Source organism: Mauremys mutica, chromosome 14 (genome assembly GCF_020497125.1).
Source record: "Mauremys mutica isolate MM-2020 ecotype Southern chromosome 14, ASM2049712v1, whole genome shotgun sequence".
Classification (NCBI taxonomy): Eukaryota; Metazoa; Chordata; order Testudines; family Geoemydidae; genus Mauremys; species Mauremys mutica.
In genome coordinates this window covers 8,473,492-8,493,788 of record NC_059085.1, presented here as the reverse complement: position 1 = coordinate 8,493,788, position 20,297 = coordinate 8,473,492, and the positions used below count along the sequence as shown (strand labels likewise).

The 20,297-nt window shown below is 49.1% G+C and overlaps 1 protein-coding gene across 1 annotated transcript; it reads left to right on the top strand.

The window, feature by feature from the left end:
• Positions 1 to 4,176: 4,176 nt before the first annotated feature.
• CCDC113 (coiled-coil domain containing 113) lies at positions 4,177 to 20,264 on the top strand. The gene is made up of 9 exons (XM_044987714.1): positions 4,177 to 4,392; positions 6,189 to 6,315; positions 7,989 to 8,150; positions 10,644 to 10,799; positions 11,378 to 11,458; positions 12,090 to 12,245; positions 14,278 to 14,385; positions 15,551 to 15,706; positions 19,826 to 20,264. Exons 1-9 carry the CDS (start codon positions 4,295 to 4,297, stop codon positions 19,916 to 19,918), a joined length of 1,137 nt encoding a protein of 378 aa, XP_044843649.1. The 5' UTR covers positions 4,177 to 4,294; the 3' UTR covers positions 19,919 to 20,264.
• Positions 20,265 to 20,297: the final 33 nt, after the last annotated feature.

The window sequence follows — 20,297 nt, the reverse complement described above, 5'->3', positions numbered from 1 at the left end:
AGCCTTTTTATAAAAAGCATATCTTAGAAAGCTTTGTTACAGTCATAGCCGGTCTCTATAAGTGATATAAGACCACAAGTAGGTGCCATCTTGCTGGAATGGTAATGAGGCCACAGAGCTTGTTTCTTTGCTGAAGGATCAGATCCAATTATTCCTAAGATCTGTTTCGTACATGGGTTTTGACATATTCTGGCCATTCTGTGAATATGCAGTATCCTTGCTCTGCTCCTCTGCAAACATGATGTTATCATAATTGTGACACAATAAATCAAGTTTTAGCAACAGACCAGAAATAGGGAGAATGTTGCCACTGTCCTGATCCTACAGTAGTTATATAAATAGGTTAACATCACGTATCCCAGCTCCGGTAGGGCTGGATGAATTTGTCACTGTGCTACATGCGGAGGACAGAGATGTCTATTTACACTGACTTTGCAAACACATTGTTGGTGCTGCCACTGCCCTCCTACTCAACATAACTGCGCAAAAGGCCTTGCACCTGCTTACCCCAAGTTTGAATTTGATTCAGTGATATCACAGTGGTGAGACACAGGCCCAGATCTTCAAAGGTAACTAGGCGCCTAAATCATTGGGAGCTAGGCACCTAAATGCCTTTGAGGATCTGGGCCTTAGAGCCTACTCCTGCACACAGTCATTCTTATGCACAAACCCATTGCTCCTGGCAGTAGACATACACACAAGAGGAACTGTTTGCAGAACTGGGCCTTGACAATTTACCTTAATTTTACTACTGGATGCAACGGTATCATAATAAACATCAGCTCCATAGTCTGAAACAAAGAGATCTGAGGTCCACACATATCAGTACACCTGCAGTTGTGTGCGTACATACTGCAATTGCCCTCACAAAGTGGAATTCAGCTATAAAGTGTCTTTGTCCCCTTCTAGTGGGTGGGCCACAGAAAGAGGTTTATGAGGTTGATGTAGTAAGATGAGGCCCTGAAACATAAACCCTTATCAGAGGCCCAGTATGAGGCCTAAGGCCTGAACTAAAGTAATGGTCAAGACTTTGCTAACATAAAGCAAAGTTAAGCTGTGAGCCAGAGGCAGGCCCTGCTCACAGAAGCTGGCAAGGAAAGGGCTGATGCTGCAAAAAGAGACATACCTAAAAGGTACTGGACACCAGATATCAGAACATTCGCATACTTGTACACTCCACACAGATAACAAGGAACAAGCTGACCCATCCCAATGACAGGGCCAAAAGGGTAATATGATGGCTAGAGTTGTTTTGTTCGAACCAACATGTACAAGGTGAGAGGTGGCACCTTGCTACGTAGAGGGGTTCCTTGCTACGTAGAGAGGTTGCACCTCAATATGTCAGGAGTGATGTGTAACTTGTTTGTACCTGTGTATAAGAATGCACCCCTGAATGGATGTCTTTGTCCGGCCTAGGGGGCAGTGGAAAGTCCCGCCACTGACTGAGCCGGTCCATTGTCAGGGAGCACATAAGTACTAGCTAGCAGCACCTTAGCAGCACCTTGGACTTCTATGCCAGGGAGCTGGACACTGTGTTTCTCTTCAACAATAAACTTGGCCGATGTGCCTTCGTACCTTACTAGAGTCTGTGGTCATTGGGGGTTCTCTCGGGGTCTGCTGGGTCAGCTATCTGCACAGAGCTGGGGCAGCACACAGAGGGAACACACGTGCAGCCGATTGATATGAACATTGACTAGAACAGAGCACCACACCAGGAGCATCTGATGACAGTTGCTATTGCCTCCAAGTTAATGAACCTGACCCCTCAGCTCAGGCAGCTACATCAGATCTGCAGCTATCTCACCTGGGGTGTTACAAAGGCACTGATCAAATCAGAGGTTTTGGATGATGCTGATAAGTTAAAGGAAAACATTTAATATGGGAGCTTCTGGAAGTATCAAACGCATGAGCAAATGTGACCCTAAAGGAAATAGTACCCCGAGATCTCCATTAAACTCCACTTACAGGATTATTAAACACATGCCAGTGTTCATTCTAAGAAGCCATACCTGGGTATTTGCAAGTGAACTTGGAGTCTCTGTTCACCGAAAATCTGGCCTTCAAAGTTGCCTCTACCCCTGTTGTACACTGCGCTGTGAATCTGGCTGCTGCTTTCCACTGCAAGGGTGGGATCATCTCCCCAACCTATGTGCATTAGGGGCCTTTCACATCCAAATCCCCCCATTCCAATGTGGAGGAGACAGAAGGTGTGTTCCAGCACCATTCCCCCATCTTACAGAAGATACTTTGTTGGAGAAGGGGCTGGAGATTCATTGGGGCAGGGCTGAGGTATTGCCATCTTCCCAGCTCTAGCCACACACAGGTTCCCAAAAATTGGCCAACTCTATCTAGGACCTTATTGTCTCTTCCACAGAGCCTTCTTAGTGGTGGGACCCCAGTTTTGAGGGAGGTCCTGGGGCAGCCACAGTCCAGGGAATCTCTGGTAGTGGGACTCCAATGGAACCATACTGCCAGGGGGCAGAATGTGTTTGGGAGGGGAGGGGCAATGGAGGCTGGAACAGCAGGGGAGGCTCAGAGCTTCTGCATTGATGGATCTGCAAGGATTCGGGGAGGGTGACAGGTCCCATGTTTCAGCACTTGGGGGTGGGATGAAAACAGAGAGCAATGGAAAGATCAGGAAGGGGCTCTGCAAGGGGGGAAGATTTCCTCCCTCAGAGACTTGTGGGGGTGGAGCCAAGTGGGACATGATGTGATGGTCCCAGTGGTACAGGGCTCATTTAGTGCTTTGGGATCTTTCAGAAGGAAAGACACTTAGGAAATGTAACACTGTCAATTTAAATTTGGCTCCACATGCTGTAAAACCAAGCTCTGCTCCAATCTACACCCAGCAAAGATGTTTCCACTTATTCATTTTTTAAAATGCCCAGGAAAATGGTTGCTTTAAACACATCAGCATTCCCTTGCTGTGTCTGAAACCCAAAGACTAAGAATCTGAGTGAAAGCGACTGTAATGAAAAGTTAAACTGGCTTCACCGATTTTCCTTATTCAAGCATTTGCAAAAACGAACAAAGCATTAGTAGTGACAAATACACCGGACTTTTCAAATCGTCACTTTTTAATGTTTTCTTAGGAACAAAGATACACCTAGATATCCTGGCTCCCAGCCCAGTACCCTATCCCCTAGATGACACTGCCTTTCAAATGCTCATTGCTGCCTGAGACGATTTTGGCAGCCTTGAGCAAATCCTATGGGACTGAGATTTCTCACTCCCCAAACCCTACTGTGATTTTATCTGTATTACAATACTGGATGATGCTGTCACAGTTCCAGGCAACTACACCTGTCTTTCTCCTCAGTGGTTCAGCAAGGGCACCACTCTTGGCTTTCAGCTCCTCAGCTGTTGCCTCTCTTGAGTTGAGACCTCATCTCTCTCCCTTCTGACGGGGTATTCCCAGGCTGGACAGTTCCCCGCCTTCCCAGCATGGATAACTGCCCTGGCACACCTTCATGCTTTCCCTCCAGAGATGGATAAGACATCAGTTAATATAGATCTGCATACGCAAGCTGACTTTGTTCTTAAAGTACGAAGCATTACAAAGAACACAGATTACAAACAACAAAGGAACCCACCCGCATGCTTCTAAGCACACCAGAGTTCATCCTCTCACATGGACTTTAGCCAATGCAGTCTTTTCACACCTCACCTGGTGGGTCCGCTCAAAACAAGCACTCTGGTAACATGCTCGGTTCCCTTTGGATACAGATCTGGGGTCTTTGAACTGGAGTTTCCAGAAGGGGATTAGCATACAAAGGGTCTCTCCCCAGGGCGTGGAAAGGTGGGTTTCGGAGGGAGAGATTTTGCATTCCCCTGCACACCTAGTGTTCCAAAAAGACCTTTCAGCTTCCTCAGACCCTCCAGAGACGCACTAATCAGCCTGCTGGGGGGCGGGCTGGGGGCAGCAGGGCTCGGGGGGCACAGGGAGAAGCAGGGCTCTGGGGTCAGGGGGCAACAGGGCTCTGGGGTCAGGGGGTGGCAGGGCTCTGGGGTCAGGGGTCGGCAGGGCTCTGGGGTCAGGGGGCAGCAGGGCTCTGGGGTCAGGGGGCGGCAGGGCTCGGGGGGGCACAGGGAGAAGCAGGGCTCGGGGGCAGCAAGGCTGGGGGCGGGGGGGGGCAGCGGGACACCCAGAAGCCCAGAGCCCGGGCGGCCTCGGGGCCGACTGTTCCGCGCGGGCCGGGCCGGGCCGGGCCGGGCTCCGGGCTCTAGGCCGGCCGGGGCGGGGAGCCCGGAGCCGCCGCCGCCGCCGCCGCTGCCATGGTAACCCCGGGGAGCGATGGCGGACGAGGACTCGGAGAGCGTCCGCACCGCGGAGTCCCAGGAGCTCGCAGCCCTGCACCTGCCCCAGCTCGAGGCCCTGGTGCAGGAGACCAGGTAGGGGACGGGGCTGGGCACAGCGCCCCCCATCTCTCATAGGGGGGTACAAAATGCCCCCGATCCCACGGGGGGGGATGGGCACAGCGCCCCCCAGCTCTCGTGTGGGGGGTACAAAATGCTCCCTGTCCCACGGGGGGTGGGCACAGCGCCCCCCAGCTCTCGTGTGGGGGGTACAAAATGCTCCCTGTCCCACGGGGGGTGGGCACAGCGCTCCCCAGCTCTCGTGTGGGGTCCATAATGCCCCCAATCCCACATGGAGGGGGGTGGATACAGCTACCCCCAGCTCTCATAGGGGGGTACAAAATGCCCCCGATCCCACATGGGGCCCTGGGCACAGGACCCCCCACTCTCATAGGGGGGGTACCTTATGCCTCCAATCTCACATGGGGGGGAGGGGGGCTGGGCACAGCACACTCCCACTCCACAGAGCACGGTCCTACTCAGATATAATCTCCCCCAGTCTTTATAATCAGGGCAGGCTATACCTTCCCTATGGCCCCTATATGCAGGACTGTTTGAAAACCCTCATCCTCTATACACAAGAAAGCTGGATTATAACATGCTCCTCTTCCCCCTCAGTCTGTTCATATGGGCACAGGCTTGGCTCAGGTTTACTGTCCTCTGGCCCTGATGAGAGAGGGGTTTAGGGGTTATGTTTTCTATCTAGATCAGTGCAAGGGTTGAAGCTGCTTCCATCCCTCTGCCTTTGGGTGCCTGTCCCCTGATGAAGGGTGAAGCATCGTGATGTATTTGATAGTAAAGGAGGCATCTTGTGTGTATTTGTGAGCAAGGTCCATCATTCCAGACTGTTCAGGAACCATCTGCTAAACATTTTCTTCCCTTTATAATGAGTTCCCAGTAGATGATTCCATCTGTCAGTCGCTGGAAATAAAATGATGGAGCAAATATAATAGAGAGGAAATATACCGGGGATGTGGGTGGGTGGAGCTGTACAAAAGTCATGGATCACATGGGGATTGGGGGTTACTTTGTGGTTAATTCTGAGGTCTCAGCACAGCCCCCTCAGAAAGGTGTGAGCCTTGTATGCAGTCAGAAAGCTTTTAAATCTGGTGGGTTTTTTGATAATTGACAGGAGCCCAGGGGCGTTCTTCTGTAAGGATGATCTGGGCTCGGCCCCAATCAGAAACGTGAGAAAATAAGATCAGTTACTTTATCTACATCCCGATTGTGTGTGTCACTAGGGTGACCAGATATAAAGTGTGAAAAATCGGGACGGGAGTGTGGGATAATAGGTGCCTATATACGAAAAATTCCCAAATATCAGGGCTGTCCCTATCAAATTGGGACATCTGGTCACCCTATGTGTCACTCACAACTGCTGATTTACCAGCTGGGGACATCTCCCCAGCTGGAACAAGCAGCATTCACTGTGAACGCCTTACTGGGATCAGGACTACCAGCAAGGATCCTGTATATGAAAGATCAGCCCCAGTTGCCCCAGCAGAAAATTTGAAGGGGTGCATTCAAAGTCCCCTTCCCCTAGAGCCTGAGCTCCCATTGACGTCCATAGCAAATCTCCCATGGATTTCAGTTTGAATGGGATTGGGGCTTTAATGAGCATGGGCCTGATTCTTTCATTTACCCCACTGTTGCATCAAGAAGAGAGTCACGTCATTTGTGTGCATCTATGGATGTTTATGGTGCCCCACCTAAAATTTTCACCGCTATGAGCCTTATGTTTCCCCTCTGGTTTCATACACTGACCAGATGCTCTCTAGTCTCTTATACCTGAAAGTCAGAGCTTGCTCATTCCAACCTCCACCTCCTTGCAGCCATGCCCTCTCCATTCTCAAAGTCGAGACAGAAATGTTTGAAAAATACTACAACAAGATGGAGCCAAAGGATCTGGTCAGCCATTTGTTGCCAGATATACATGGATCCTCACTGGACCTGGGGCAGGTACTGTACAGAGCTACAGCGATAGTTACTTCTTGTTTGCAATGCAGCATTTCTGGGTCTGCCTGTCAACATGGCTCCGACTATCCGGCTGCCTCCCTCTCGCTGGGATTCTCATTTAATGCTTGCGTGAGAAGGGGTACAAGGGGAGCAGTCACCCATAAACACATCCAATGGGTTTCCCTTGCATCTCACCCAGTTTGAAATGTACCCTGGAATATTTGAAAAGAAGTGAGTGGAGCCAGAAAGTGATGTTTACCAGGCAACTTCTCTACCGTACAGCCACAGTGCTCAGATGTCCTAGAAGGAAATTAACCACATACTTGAGGTGAGATGCCGCTGCTCTAGCAGGCATCAGGGTTTGCGCTGTCTCTTGCTGCAGCTGGATTCAGTCTGAAGACCAGTCCAGTTTTCAGTTTCCCATTCACCCCAGAGACGCTATTCTTTTCTCTTATACGATAACACGTTGTCCTTCACGGCACCTGCCAGAGATCTGAAAGTACTTTATAAGCACTAATGAATTTCTGTAAGGGAGGTTTATCCACATTTCACAAATCAGGAAAGCGAGGCACAACAAGATCAAGAGACTTGTCCGAGGCCACACATCAAATCTGTGACAGGACTCACCTCTCCCAGACTCTCCCTCTTGTGCTCCAGCAAGCACTTTACTTGCCACTGTGGCCTGTGATCCATGAGCTGGGCAGCCCCTGAGTTTGAGTTTCACCTTCTCAGCAATGACTCAAGGAGTGGGAGCTCTATGGGCACTCCTCACCCTGGTCTCCTTCCTGGGGGTAGATTGCACTGTCTCCAAGCCTCGACCTGAGACAGGGGAAGCCTCTTTGGCAGCTCTTTCCCAGGTGGAGTGGAGTTTAAATAGCAATCAGAACAGCCCCAAAGGGGCTACAGATGGACACCACTACTAAACAGTCTACAAGCCTGATTCTCATTTACACTAAAGTCACTTTACATTGCTAATTTACCCCCTTTTTAAGGCCCCTTTATGCTGCCACTGTGGGTCAGGCTTCAATGCAGAGTTAACTCAGATGATGGGCCCCTGGGTTAGGGTAGCCCAGGTGTGAGCAGTCACACTGCAGAGCCCTGTCTGAGTTACTGGGTCCTCACTTGTTCTGCACCCACCTGTATGTCGCTGGGACTTCTGGGGGCACATCCCATGTGTCTTTGTGCTTCAGTGCGCTGAGCTGCTCTGTGAGTCTTTCCCAGTGAATTGGGGGAGAACTTGTCTGTCCTTCTGGATACCCGGGGGGAATTGTGGGAAGACATTGCAGGAGTATCAGCACCTGAGGGATTTAGTTTTCATCATCACTGCCAAGTGGGTGCATTACCTGCTCACGTGAAAGCCTCCCTCAAACCTTAGCCTACCAGCCCAGGTTGAAGGCACCACCGAACTTGGGTGAGAGAGTTTTGTGTGTGTACGGGAAGGGAGTTGGAGCAACGTGGGTAAGTGCCTGCAGTGAAGACATACCCTAAGTGTAAATGAGAATCAGGCCCATCATGTGTCTACAGATCCCTCACAGTCACTGTGGTTATTTCCTATTCTAAGTATAAGGAGAATACGGTAACCGTTGGCAAACATTGACTTTTTAATGGCAACCACTTTGAATGGGTCCTGTCGCTGTCTACTTGCTCCTTCAGTCCTTTGTTTCTCCGGACTGCAGACACGTACCAGACGTAAATCTAAATCCCGTGCTGCAGCAGATCGTTTTATAGGCCTGACAGTGGAGCAGAAGAATGATCTAGCACAGCGGGAGCTGGATGAGACGAAGGAAGAAATTCAGCAGACCAAGGGGGATTCTGAACGGATTATACAAAACTACCAGGTACAGTTTTCCATGAGCTGTAGAATCTCTGGTGTAGTTAGTAACTTCATTTGTCCTACCTCTTTTTAGCCTCATAGCACTTACGTTGTGAAGAAAGGGTAGTTCCTCTGAGGAAGATGATTTACTAGAGAAATGTGTTAATTTCTCTTAGATGCCTATAAATTGCTAACCCAGAGAGGAAGGTTAGTATGATTTATTTAGCTTTAGGGTTTTTTCTTTGTCTGCCTTGGAGGATGCAAGTTGGGGATTGGTCCTGCTTTGAGCAGGGGGTTGGACTAGATGACCTCCTGAGGTCCCTTCCAACCCTGATATTCTATGATTCTATGATGCAAGAGCTGGTAGATGAACTAAGACAGATTCTCTGTGCTGCAACAGCTGCTCAGGGTGTTTATGATCCTTGATAAGGACAAAACCTACAGGGGCACCAAACACTTGCTTCATGCCCCCATTAGATCATTTGTCGTGGTGGCATTCCATTGCGTTATTACCCATCCAGTTTGCGTATCGGCTTCTTTACGCTGCACAAAGAACAAAGGGGCTGGAATGTCATCATGCTAACATGTAGCATGTGTGCTGCTAAATGCTGTGATCACTCCTCTGTGAGCCTAGAGCTACTGGGCAATAGCAACTTCTCGACAGGACATGCAGGGCTGCTGCTTTAAAGCAGCTGTCCCGAGAACTCTGAAAGGCTGGTCCTGCTCTAAAAATGGCACCCTGGGCTTCCATATGTTGTCTCAATGACTCTTTGTCAGTTTTACCCAGCTTACAAGTGTTACCCAGTGTTTTTTCCTAATGTCAGTGTCACAGACTTGCCCGAATCTGAGGGCCAGGCTCAGGAGGAGAAGGGCTGTTGTGCCTCACTAGTGATAAAAGGGCAGAATTTTGATCTCACACTGATGAAAGCAGAGTAACACCATTTAAATCAATGGAGACAGCGGTGGCTCCAGGCACCAGTGCTCCAAGCGCATGCCTGGGGCGGCAAGCCGGGGGGGGGGAGGGGTGCCCTGCCGGTCCCTGCGAGGGCGGCAGTCAGGCTGCCTTCAGTGGTGCGCCTGCGGGAGGTCCACCGGTCCCGCGGATTCTGCAGCAATTTGGTGGTGGGTTCACCAAAGTCGTGGGACCCGGGACATCCCGCAGGGAAGCTGCCGAAGGCAGCCTGATTGCTGTGCTTGGGGTGGCAAAAAAGCTAGAGCCGACCCTGAATGGAGATACTCTGATTTTTACACTGGCATAGCTGAGATTCATCTCAGAATCTATGCCAGGACTCAGGAGTTGCTTACTTGCCACACCTCGTAGTTCAGGGGAGGAAACGGGATTTTAAAGAATCACCTTTGCTTAACTGAGTAGGCAGGTTTGCTTGATACAGCACCACAAATGTCAGATCTGCCGATCCATGTGCCCCTTCACCCAATAAGGGTTTGTTTTTTGAGGTCCCTAAACATTGCAAAAAGGTCTTTAAATGGCAATGCTGCCTGGATTCCTAATCCAGAACATCAACACAAATCAATTTGGAAGGGCTTCTTCTACACCAGGGGTAGGCAACCTATGGCATGCGTGCCAAAGGCGGCACGCAAGCTGATTTTCAGTGGCACTCACACTGCCCGGGTCCTGGCCATCGGTCCGGGGGGGGCTCTGCATTTTAATTTAATTTTAAATTAAGCTTCTTAAACATTTTAAAAACCTTATTTACTTCACATACAACAATAGTTTAGTTATATATTATAGACTTATAGAAAGAGACCTTCTAAAAACATTACTGGCACGCAAAACCTTACATTAGAGTGAATAAATGAAGACTCGGCACAGCATTTCTGAAAGGTTGTCGACCCCTGTTCTACACTATAAAGGCATCTTTCTTTTCTTTCATCCCACCCACTTCTGTGTTGGGAGAGTGAAATAGAAGCCCTTTGATTAAGCTAAATGGTTAGAACCTAACTGTATCATCCTGACAGGTTTCAGAGTGGTGGTAGCCATGTTAGTCTGTATCAGCAAAAACAAAGAGGAGTCCTTTTGGCACCTTAGAGACTAACAAATTTTTTGGGGCATAAGCTTCCATGGGCTAAAACCCACTTCATCAGATGCATGGAGTGGAACATAAAGTAGGGAGGTATAAATACACAGCATAGCACTTCTCGTTGTTTTTGTATCATCCTGAACATTCATATGTTCTTATCAAAAATGTCGTTTTGAACACAACCATTCCTTCAGACTTGGTAGATCTGAAGATATTTGCAAGTCAGGCAGAACTGATTAACCCTGAAACTCAAGTACAGTAGATGTTTTGCTTTTCTTGTTCTTCAGTGAATGAGAGATTGATATTATTACCAAAACATCACTGCCACAGGGCAAATAGGGCAAAATTCACTGACGTCAATGGATTCATGCCAACAGAGAACTTGTCCTACTGTTCCTATATGTTGTTCTCCACCCCAAGGCCCAAAAAATGAATGGGAGATGACATCTCTTTACTATAATGTGACTTTGATTCTACAGGCTGTCATGGAAGAAGCAGATATTCGGTGGGCTGATATTAAGAAAGCCACATGCAACTTTAACAAAGACATTATCCAAACGATATCCAAGAAGAAAGGGAGTGTCATAGCTTCTGAGAAGGTGCTGAGATATCTTGAGGAGAAGAACCACTACAGGGTCAGTTCAGAGTTGTGTATTTATACATTTATTATATACCAGGCTAAATAGTTTAGACAAAATCCTGATCCATGAATAATCTCTCCCACGTTTGGGGCCATACGTAAACCTACCTTGGCAAGTCTGTGTGGATATCTCCCATTACCTTGCAATTCACTGTTACAGTAGTGCATTAGAAGCCAGCTTGGGGGTTCACCAATGACATATCCAGCTATGACACAGGAGACTTGGTACGTGAATGACTGCATAGCTCACCTGTGCACACCCTATTGGAGGTTGGAGGAGTTACACAGCTGATGCATGTGGGATTTGAGGTAGGGTGCTCTCCCGGTTACTGTCAGAGCATTTCTTATTGATTGATTTATATAGAGGGGCGTGAATGACAGCCTTGGGGGGGTGCTGCCTCCTCTCCTTTTCTGGCCAGTGATAAAGTGTCATGAAAGTTACACCGTGGCTTGGAAGAACGGGAGTGTCACAATAAGAAGTGGAGCCTGGGGGCTCTCTCACGTTGGGCCCCACCGTACCAATGACGGAGAGAGAGCCATGACCATGACAGTATACCCCGGTGTCTTTTTCAGGATGCAATGAAAGAAAAATTGCGTTTGAAAAATGATTCTCTCAAAGTGCAGAAGAAAAAGTTGCAGCTGCAGCTCAAGCAGGTGTGTAAAGACTGAAGAGAAACAGGGAAGCTGCAGCCCTTTGAAAATGAAAGGGGCCAATGGCAGCTCGCTGCAAGCAGGCAGGGAGATTTCAGGGGCTCACCCAGACAAGGGGGTCTAATGTTTCTGTGTATTTTCTCTGCTTCTAATCTTAATTCCTGTGACTGGCAGAGATTGTAGTAATCTCTGAGTTTATTAAGAAAAGGCCCCAACCTAGAGCACCTGGTATGTTCGAGGCAGGCTCCAAAGCAGCTTAATACCTGTGAGAAGGTTGTGTAGAGATCCTGCAGAGAGGGGATTTGCAGCCTTTCTGTGCTATGGCAAAGATCTTGGGTGGATTTTTGCAGCTCCTCATGGAAGGGGTAGTGTGGGTGTCGCAGGAGAATAGCCAGTGGTGCTGGGGTCAGGCACTGCATGGATCCACTGAATGGAAACCCAGATTAAGAAGGAAGCAGCAGGTTATGGCCACTACTCCTCCCCATTCCCTGAGTTAGCAGCCTGGCCAGGTTGGGCTGAGGGTTCCATCCTTCAGGCCCCCCCCCCGCTTGCTATCCCCACAGAGCAAAGCCCTATTATGTGGCATTTAGCCTCAGCTCCGTGATCATCAGCCTGTGTCTTTGCTGGCTTACAGAAGGAAGAGATGGGCGAGGCACTCCATGAGGTTGATTTCCAGCAGCTGAAGATTGAGAACGCTCAGTTTTTGGAGAAGATTGATGAGAGGAACCGGGACCTGCTACAGCTAAAACTGACAGCGGGAAACACTCTTCAAATCCTCAATTCCTACAAAGTGAGTCAAGCCCATGGCACCTGCATTCTCTTTTTCTCTTTATCTCCTGCAGGGTAAGGTGGGGGGGGATGCTTAACACTGTCCCTCTCTCACACACACACTCTATTTCCAGGCCATCTCTTTCAATCAGAGGCATTTTTATTTCAGCTGCCTGGCTTGCCTGCGATATACATTCCAGCAGGTGGGGGCTGGGAGTTGGCACCTGCCCTGGAATTTTTGGAACCATTTCTTTGTTGATGGATTTGCCTGCCTATAAAGATCCTTACATTCGCTGTGGCTGCTAGGGTGTGTTCTGATACATCCTCCTGATGTGTGTTTTGTGGCATCCACGCAGGGCCGTCCTTACCCATACACAAACTATGCAGCTGCATAGGGCACCAGGAAATTTGGGGCACCAAATTGCCCCAAATTTCCTGGTGCCCTACACAGCTGCGTGCTGCTCCTGAGGCTGAGCCGGCCAGGAAAGCTGCCCCCGCCCCTGCTCTGCCTCTTCCCCAAAGCTCCGGCCCCTGCTCTGCCCCAGCCCCGCCCCCACTCCACCCCTTCCCCTGAGCTACATCCCGGGGGACTGCATCAGGGGTCGGCCCTGCACTCACCGGGCGGTGAGAAGTGGAGTGATCTGGCCCTAGCCAACTCCGCTCCGCCCCACCGGCTCCCAGCTACCCCGCCAGTGAGTTCCGGGGTGGCGGTTCCCCCTTGCCCCCAAGTCTCAAGGCTGGGAGCCAGGGAAGCAGAGCAGAGTGGGCTGGGGCCGGGGCCAGGTCACTCCACTTCCTGCCACCCAGTGAGTGCGGGGTCAGGCCTGCCCTGCAATCACCAGGCGGCAGGAAGTGGAGCGACCTGGCCTCAACCCACTCCGCCAGCTCGTGTTGGGGGGCAGTTTCCCCCCGTCCCTGAAGCCTGCTCCTGCCCCCCCGCGAAGGCCTGGGGCCAGCCCCCGCCCCTCCGGGGGGGTGGGGAGGCTGCGTAGGGCACCAAAATGTCTAGGTACAGCCCTGCATCCACATGTGCTGGTGCGAAGCTGCAAACATTGCAGTGTGGTTATTTTGTCCCACAGGGCAGTAAGCAGTAACCTTAGGTAGGTCAGTGCTAGAGACTTTTGTGTCTCCTTGTTGCTGTGATCTCGTCCGTTACGCAGGGTTAACACTACCCAGTCCTTGGATGGGTGATCTTCAAGAAAACTCCAGGTGCTGCTGCAGGCGGTGGAGGTGACTCATTAGGTGGAATCCTCCCCTCTGAGTCAGTACTAACGCTGGGGCACTGTGCTGCCGCAGATTCTGTCTCTCAGCTGTAATATAAAAAAGAGGGATGTGGCCATTAAAAGTTCATCCCGTGGCAGTTTTTGCAAGAGTTGGGATATTGGGCATAGTATCCTGAGCAAAATAACACCTTAGGCATTTCTAGTGCACCTTTCGCTTCCCCTCCACTCCGCCTGCAGCGGGGTTACTGCATTCCACCCCAGAGCTGGCTGCACCTCTGTGGGAGGAAAAATGAAAAGCTTGTCAGTCCATTGCATATTTTAGGATCCCTGGGTATGGCTCCCTTATAAACCAAGGGGGAGATTTTCACAGGCATGTGCAACACCCACCGACAGTCAATGGCTCTGGAGGCTTTACTCCTTTGGAAATCTTCCCCCGAGTGATTGTTAAACCACACTGGAAAAGGGCAGGGGGAAGATTTTTCCTTTCCTTTTTCCTGGAGTAAGAAATATTGGGCTGCAGCAGTAGCTCCACCTCTCGCTGTATTAGGACACTCCTTGATGGCTACCAAGTAACATCGTGCTAGAACGTGTTAAACAAAGGCTAGATCCTGAGGCTGCCATCTACAAGGGAAACTCAGAAGTGAGATGCCACGTTGATCGATCCATTCTGCGACGAACTGGCAGCAGGGAGCGGAGTCCCAGAAGGCCAGCCCGAGATAAAGCTTGATGAGAGCCTCGGTGTAGTGTAAAGGGACTCCAGCCTTCCGTGGCCACTGATGAGCCGTTGCCCTCCTTTGGGCTCGCTGACTTTACCGCATTGTGCTGTTTCAGAGAAAGCTGCAGAACGCCACCGCAGCATCCGCCCGCCTGATGAAAGATATCTCCCAGAGGAAGGAGGCGCTGGAGAAGATGGAAAGGGAAACCATCCTGGTGGAGGAGGTAGTAGGAACATCAGAAACAATCATACAGGGATTGTGGGTTTACTTGTTTTTTTAATCCAGAAATTTCATGTTATGAGACCATTTCTTTTAAGATTTTCTAACACTGGATTACTGCATAGACTAGTAAGTGAGGCTGGTGTTGAACTACACCCACATTTTGATCCCACTTCCACGGGCGTAAGGCTGGAGTAATTCCATTCAAGTCAGTCGCCCCAGTTCCGATCACATGCTTGTTTTGCACTGTGAGTAACTCTGATGACCTTAGTGGAGTTACTCTTGAGTTATACTGATGGGATCACAGTCTGGCCCCACGGCTCTTTGTAAGCTGCCCTTCCCTGACGTAGCAATGAGAGTCATTTTCACTCCGGCGGCAGTCGGGAGGGACTTTAAAACACAAAAACCAGGAGATGAAGGACTGAAGATCTCAGAGCTGTGTTAACTTGGCCACATACTGAGCTCGGAAGCTCGTTGAGGCAGAGACTGTCTTTTTGTGCTGGGCGTGATCTCCAATTAGGGCTCCTAGACACAACCCCATACAAATAAGAGATGATCATAATAATATCATAAATTGTCTATTACATATGTAATTAGCAAAGGAATAGTTCATTACAATATATTTAATTGTAATACTAGAAGCTGGGTGCCTAAAGTTATGCTGTGAAATTTACATTCAGGCACCTGCAGGCAAGTGCCCTGGTACCAGAAAGCCTGTGTACCTGCAGCTTCGATTGAAGTCAGTAGGATTTAGTGGTGCTCTGAAAACCAGCTCTCACTTTAGGTGCTGAAGGATGGAGTTTGGACTTTAACTGCAGGCACCCAGCTTCGGCAAAGCTTCCTGCATTTAATATCCTTCCTCTTTTTAGAGGCAATGCCCTTCCCCCTCCAAGGAAGGCACGAAGGAGGGCCCCGGCTGTGTTTTGTGCCACTCCGCTGTCCCAGGCTGTAGCACCAGGGAGTTGCCCAGTGAGTTCAAGCAGGCTCCGGAGTGCCCCTGGCAGACAGAAAACCGAAACGCTAATAGCAGCTGCATTCTGCACAGCTTAATCGCTTGACCTTCAGTTTTAGGGGGATGGGTTTGTTGTGGGTTTTTTTTCCAAATTGCTGCTTTCCAGATAGCAATGTCCCACCTAATCTACCTGCCCTGGATCCTTTTCCTCTCTCAGGAGCGAGCCAAAGCAGAGAGTGTGAATAAGCAGCTGCGGCAGCAGCTCTCAGATTACAGAGTGCCCCCAGTGCTGAAGTATGTCAATCAGAAGATGGCCATCTGTGACCTGGAAAACAACATTAAGATATGGGAGAGGAAGGTGGAGATCGCCGAGGTACAGTAAGACATAGCTGTAGCCGGAGTCTGTAACTGAGCATAGATGGTGTTTGTGTCCTTCCCTCTACACAGCTGGGGTTTAACTTCAGAGGGCACCTGTCTCTGTCTGTGCCCACACACATGCATGTGATTATGGTGAAGGGGTCTGTTGCTTTGCAGCATGAGTGGGCGAGTTGAGTTGTGGTTTTAACTACAGTATAATTGAAGAACTCGGCGAGCTTCCTGTTTACAAAGCAGCGATCGTGTCAGAGGCTGAATTGAATGTATTCAGCGGACAGAGTGGGTCTCACAGTTGAACTCTGAGGCTGGAACCCAAGGGGTTTTAAGCCAGGACCTGGCTATTAGTGAGTTAATAGGAAGCATCAGCAGTTATTATTATCCTGACCTTTTTAACAGCTATCAAATACAGAAGAGCAGCAACGTAAACATCTCACCTCTGCCCGTGTAACCAGTGTGGGCCTTTTCAAGCACCCACGCTCGCTCGGGACTGTTTGAAAATGTTTTGGAGCTGATTTCCGATCATAACACGCTCCAAGCACTTTACAAGCATTCATTATCAGTGACTAATCACTACCCCTGTGTCACGCTGGCTGGAGCGGCTGATGACTGGGAGCGCCAGCCTCAGGGCAGATGGTCAAAAAGCAGGGCAGAGACACCCCAAATTGGTGGTATGGTCCATAATTAGATTTCACCAACCTAGTAACAAGTGTGAACTCCTAAAGCGCTGGAACAGCCTTACCATGGAGTGACAGTCGCCTTGGGCATTCCAGTCTATCTTGCCTGGGGTAGGCCTCCCTGGAAATATCAAGGTCAGGGCAGGCTGCAAAGAGGAGAGTGGATCCTCCTGAGACTGGTAGGTGACACTGATGTTAAACTCCCCAACCAGCCACAAACCGTGCTCCTGATCCCCCACATTAGTTATCAAGAAGCAAAAAAAGAAATCACACAGCCCCCTTTCTTGCATTCCAGTTCTCTGGCTCCCAGTCAGCACCTAGGTGCAGCAAGGTGAGGAGTTCTTTAAAAACTCTTCTCACTATACAAAATGTTCTTCTGACCCCAGAGAGCCAGCCACGTTGCCAGTCAATATTAGGTTGGATCTTACCCTAAATCCCATACTGCCTGCCAATCCTTTAGTATCTAAAACAAAAGGTTTATTATAAAGAGAAAAGAAAGAACAAGAAGAGAGATGTTAAATAGTGAAGCAGTCACACACATACATAGACTTCAGGGTCCATATATCAGGTTCTTGGTGAGTTTGCTGGCTTAAAAGTCCCTCTGGAACACATCCACAGCTACAGTATATTCAGTCCTTTGTTCAGAGCTTCAGTTTGTAGCAAAGTTCCTCCAGAGGTAAGAAGCAGGAATGAAGACAAAATGGAGATGATGCAGTTGTCTTTTATAGTCTTTTGCCATGTGGCTTGTATTTCCTTTGTTCCAAACAGAAACTGCCCAGCACATGGCATGGAAGCCTTAGCCTTCTCTGTCCACAGGCTTTGCTGCTCACTCATAAGGTGTCTTCCCTGGTTCCTTTCAATTGAAGTCCCTTGATGGGCCATCAAGCAGGCTAGGCAGTGCAGATGCCAATCTGTCTAGGAGTGTCACCCAGCAACACAGCACAAGCTTGAAATACAGCTATACCCTACATATCTATAACGCATAGTACAAAGGAGGTACAAACATATAAACAAGATCATCATACTTGGCAAATTGCAACATTTTTGCAGATGCCTCACGGCATATCTGGCACAGTTCATTGCAATTTTACAATATTGGCATCCAGAATATCATAAAGTGTCTCCCATATTCCATACAGTGTCGCAGTCACTTTCCACCAAAAATCCAACAATATTCAGGCTGTACGTATCCCAGGCCAATTGTACTCAGATCTCAATGCAAAGACAATGCCTGTAGCCAGTCCTGTAATTAACTAACTAAAGATCTATTAACTAAGAAAAGAAATGAGAGTTATTGACAACAAGGTTAAAGCAGGAAGCACACACAGTCTTAGATTTTAAACGGTAATATGAGCTTCTATATTAAGCAGCTCTCTATGTCCTTTAGGGCTGACCCATGCCAAGCAGCACGGCGATCTCTTGCTTATGTTTTGCCTCTCAGAGTCCAGACAATATAAAGAGACCTGGTTCCTCCTTGCCAGGGATTTTTATCCCCTTCACTCCAGAATCCAAGCTGGTGGGATGAGTTCATGCGCAGGCCTCTGCTTCCTGGAGGGAGTGAGGAATGGAATCAACAGGTCTCTGTCCTTTGATGAAAACAACAAGGAGTCTTTGGGCTTGGCTACACTTACAAATTTGCAGCGCTGCAGCAGGGTGTGAAAACACACCCTTTGCAGCACTGCAAATTGCGGCGCTACAAAGCGCCAGTGTAGTCAAAGCCCCAGCGCTGGGAGCTGTGCTCCCAGCGCTGTCCGTTATTCCCCACAGGGAAGTGGAGTACGGACAGCGCTGGGAGAGTTTTCTCCCAGCGCTGGCGCTTTGATTACACTTAGCGCTTCAAAGCGCTGCCGCGGCAGCGCTTTGAAATGCAAGTGTAGCCAAAGCCTTTGTGGCACCTTAGAGACTATCACATTTATTTGGGCATAAGCTTTCGTCGGCTAGAACCCACTTCATCAGATGCAGTACCACAGCACTTGAAAAGATGGGAGTTGCCTTACCAAGGGCGGGGCGGGGGTCAGTGCTAACGAGGCCAATTCAGTTACAGTGGATGTGGCCCATTCCCAACAGTTGACATCTTGCCCAAATAAATGTGTTAGTCTCTAAGGTGCCACAAGGACTCTTCCTTGTTTTTGCTGATACAGATTAACACGGCTACCTGTCCTCTGAAACCTGTCCTCTGATGCTACACAATGCCTCATTTGTCTTCAATGGGCCATCTTGTGTGCAGGATGAGCATTTTTACCTTAATTAATGCTTCTCTTCCTGTCTGGTGAGTTACACAGTTGCAGAGGGTTACAATGCAAACACTCCATATAACTTTATACCATGGGAGACAGATATTGTAAGTTGGATTAATACATGCAGCATCCTACAAGCATTCCAGAAAGTCTAACACTGACATGTATTTGAACTATACTAACCAGACTGGTTTCTAGCTACGCATTTGTCAGTGTTCAGTGAGGCCCTGGGCCTTGGCAGGAGCTGGTACCTGGTCTGCCAGCGTCACAGCCCACTTTACTGATGAAGAAACTGAAGCACAGAAAGGTTGTGACTTGCCTAGGAAAAGGCTCCTGAAGCTATTGCCTTAGGCCAGGGGTCGGCAACCTTTCAGCAGTGCTGTGCTGAGTCTTCAGTTAGTCACTCTCATTTAAGGTTTCGTGTGCCAGTCATAGATTAACATTTTTAGAAGGTCTCTTTCTATAAGTTTATAACATAGAACTAAACTATTGTTGTATGTAAAGTAAATAAGGTTTTTAAAATGTTTAAGAAGCTTCATTTAAAATGCAGAGCCCCCCAGAGCGGTGGCCAGGACCTGGGCAGTGTGAGTGCCACTGGAAATCAGCTTGCGTGCTGCCTTCGGCACCCGTGCCATAGGTTGCCTACCCCTGCCTTAGATCATGCCCTGTTACGCAGCGAGCGTAACAATAAAGGGGAACCTTTTAGTGCCTAGTGGGAAGTTCTCTGTATTGAACCACAACGCTTGCCCCACAGCTAGTGAATTCAGAGATGCAGTAGTGTGATGAAACCAGGGCAGGTCCCTAGGAATCTCTTATGTTCATGGTACAATCTCCCCCCCCCGTTCCCTAACGCAGAAAGATGGCCCTATGTTGCATACTTAGATTGTAGGGTCTTTGCGGCAGGGACCAGCTTTTTGTTCTGTGTGTTGTACAGCACCTGGCACCATTGGTTCCTGGTTAAGGATGGGGCTCCGAGGCACTAGCATAATACCAATAATATTAAGGGTCAGATCCACCCTGGGAGCTGAATCCAGCATTCCCCAAAGTTCAGTGTTCTTCAGGTTCAGAGTCCTGAGGTTCAGATCCCCGTATAAACGGCTGTGGGGGATCTCACTGCTTTCTATATAGTGTTCAAAGGAAAGCCCTGGGAGGCAGTACCTACTCAAATGCCATTGGCTTCCTATTTCTCCATTTTTACTTCTGCAGATGTCCTTGCAGAGCTACCGCAGAGCTTGGAACAAGGTCAAGGTGGCTAGTAAACAGCTACAGCTTTGTCTCCCCCTGCAAGGTGGCCAATGAGAGATGTGGCTGGGAGCCAGCCACATGAAAAATGAAGCTATGGACTGGGGGAATGCAGAACACTTTCTACTGTAGCTTGGTCTGGATGGAACCATGTCAGCCCAACTGATAAAGAAATCAAAACCGCCTGGGTTAGGACTCCTCTAGTTTGTCCAGTCCCCTTTGTCAGAGAGGCTGGAGCATCCAGTGGGCTCTGGCACCTGGGTTCTTTGTGGGGCTCCTGAGCATCCCTTCCCTCTCAACTACGTCTGATCAGTTACTCTCTGGCGATTGTATCTGGACAGATTTACAGTCATTGTCCTCTTTGGACTGGGACAAAAGGAATCAGGAGAGTTTTGGGGGAGAGGAGTTTAAAGTTTAATAGCCTGAGCGAGTGCCA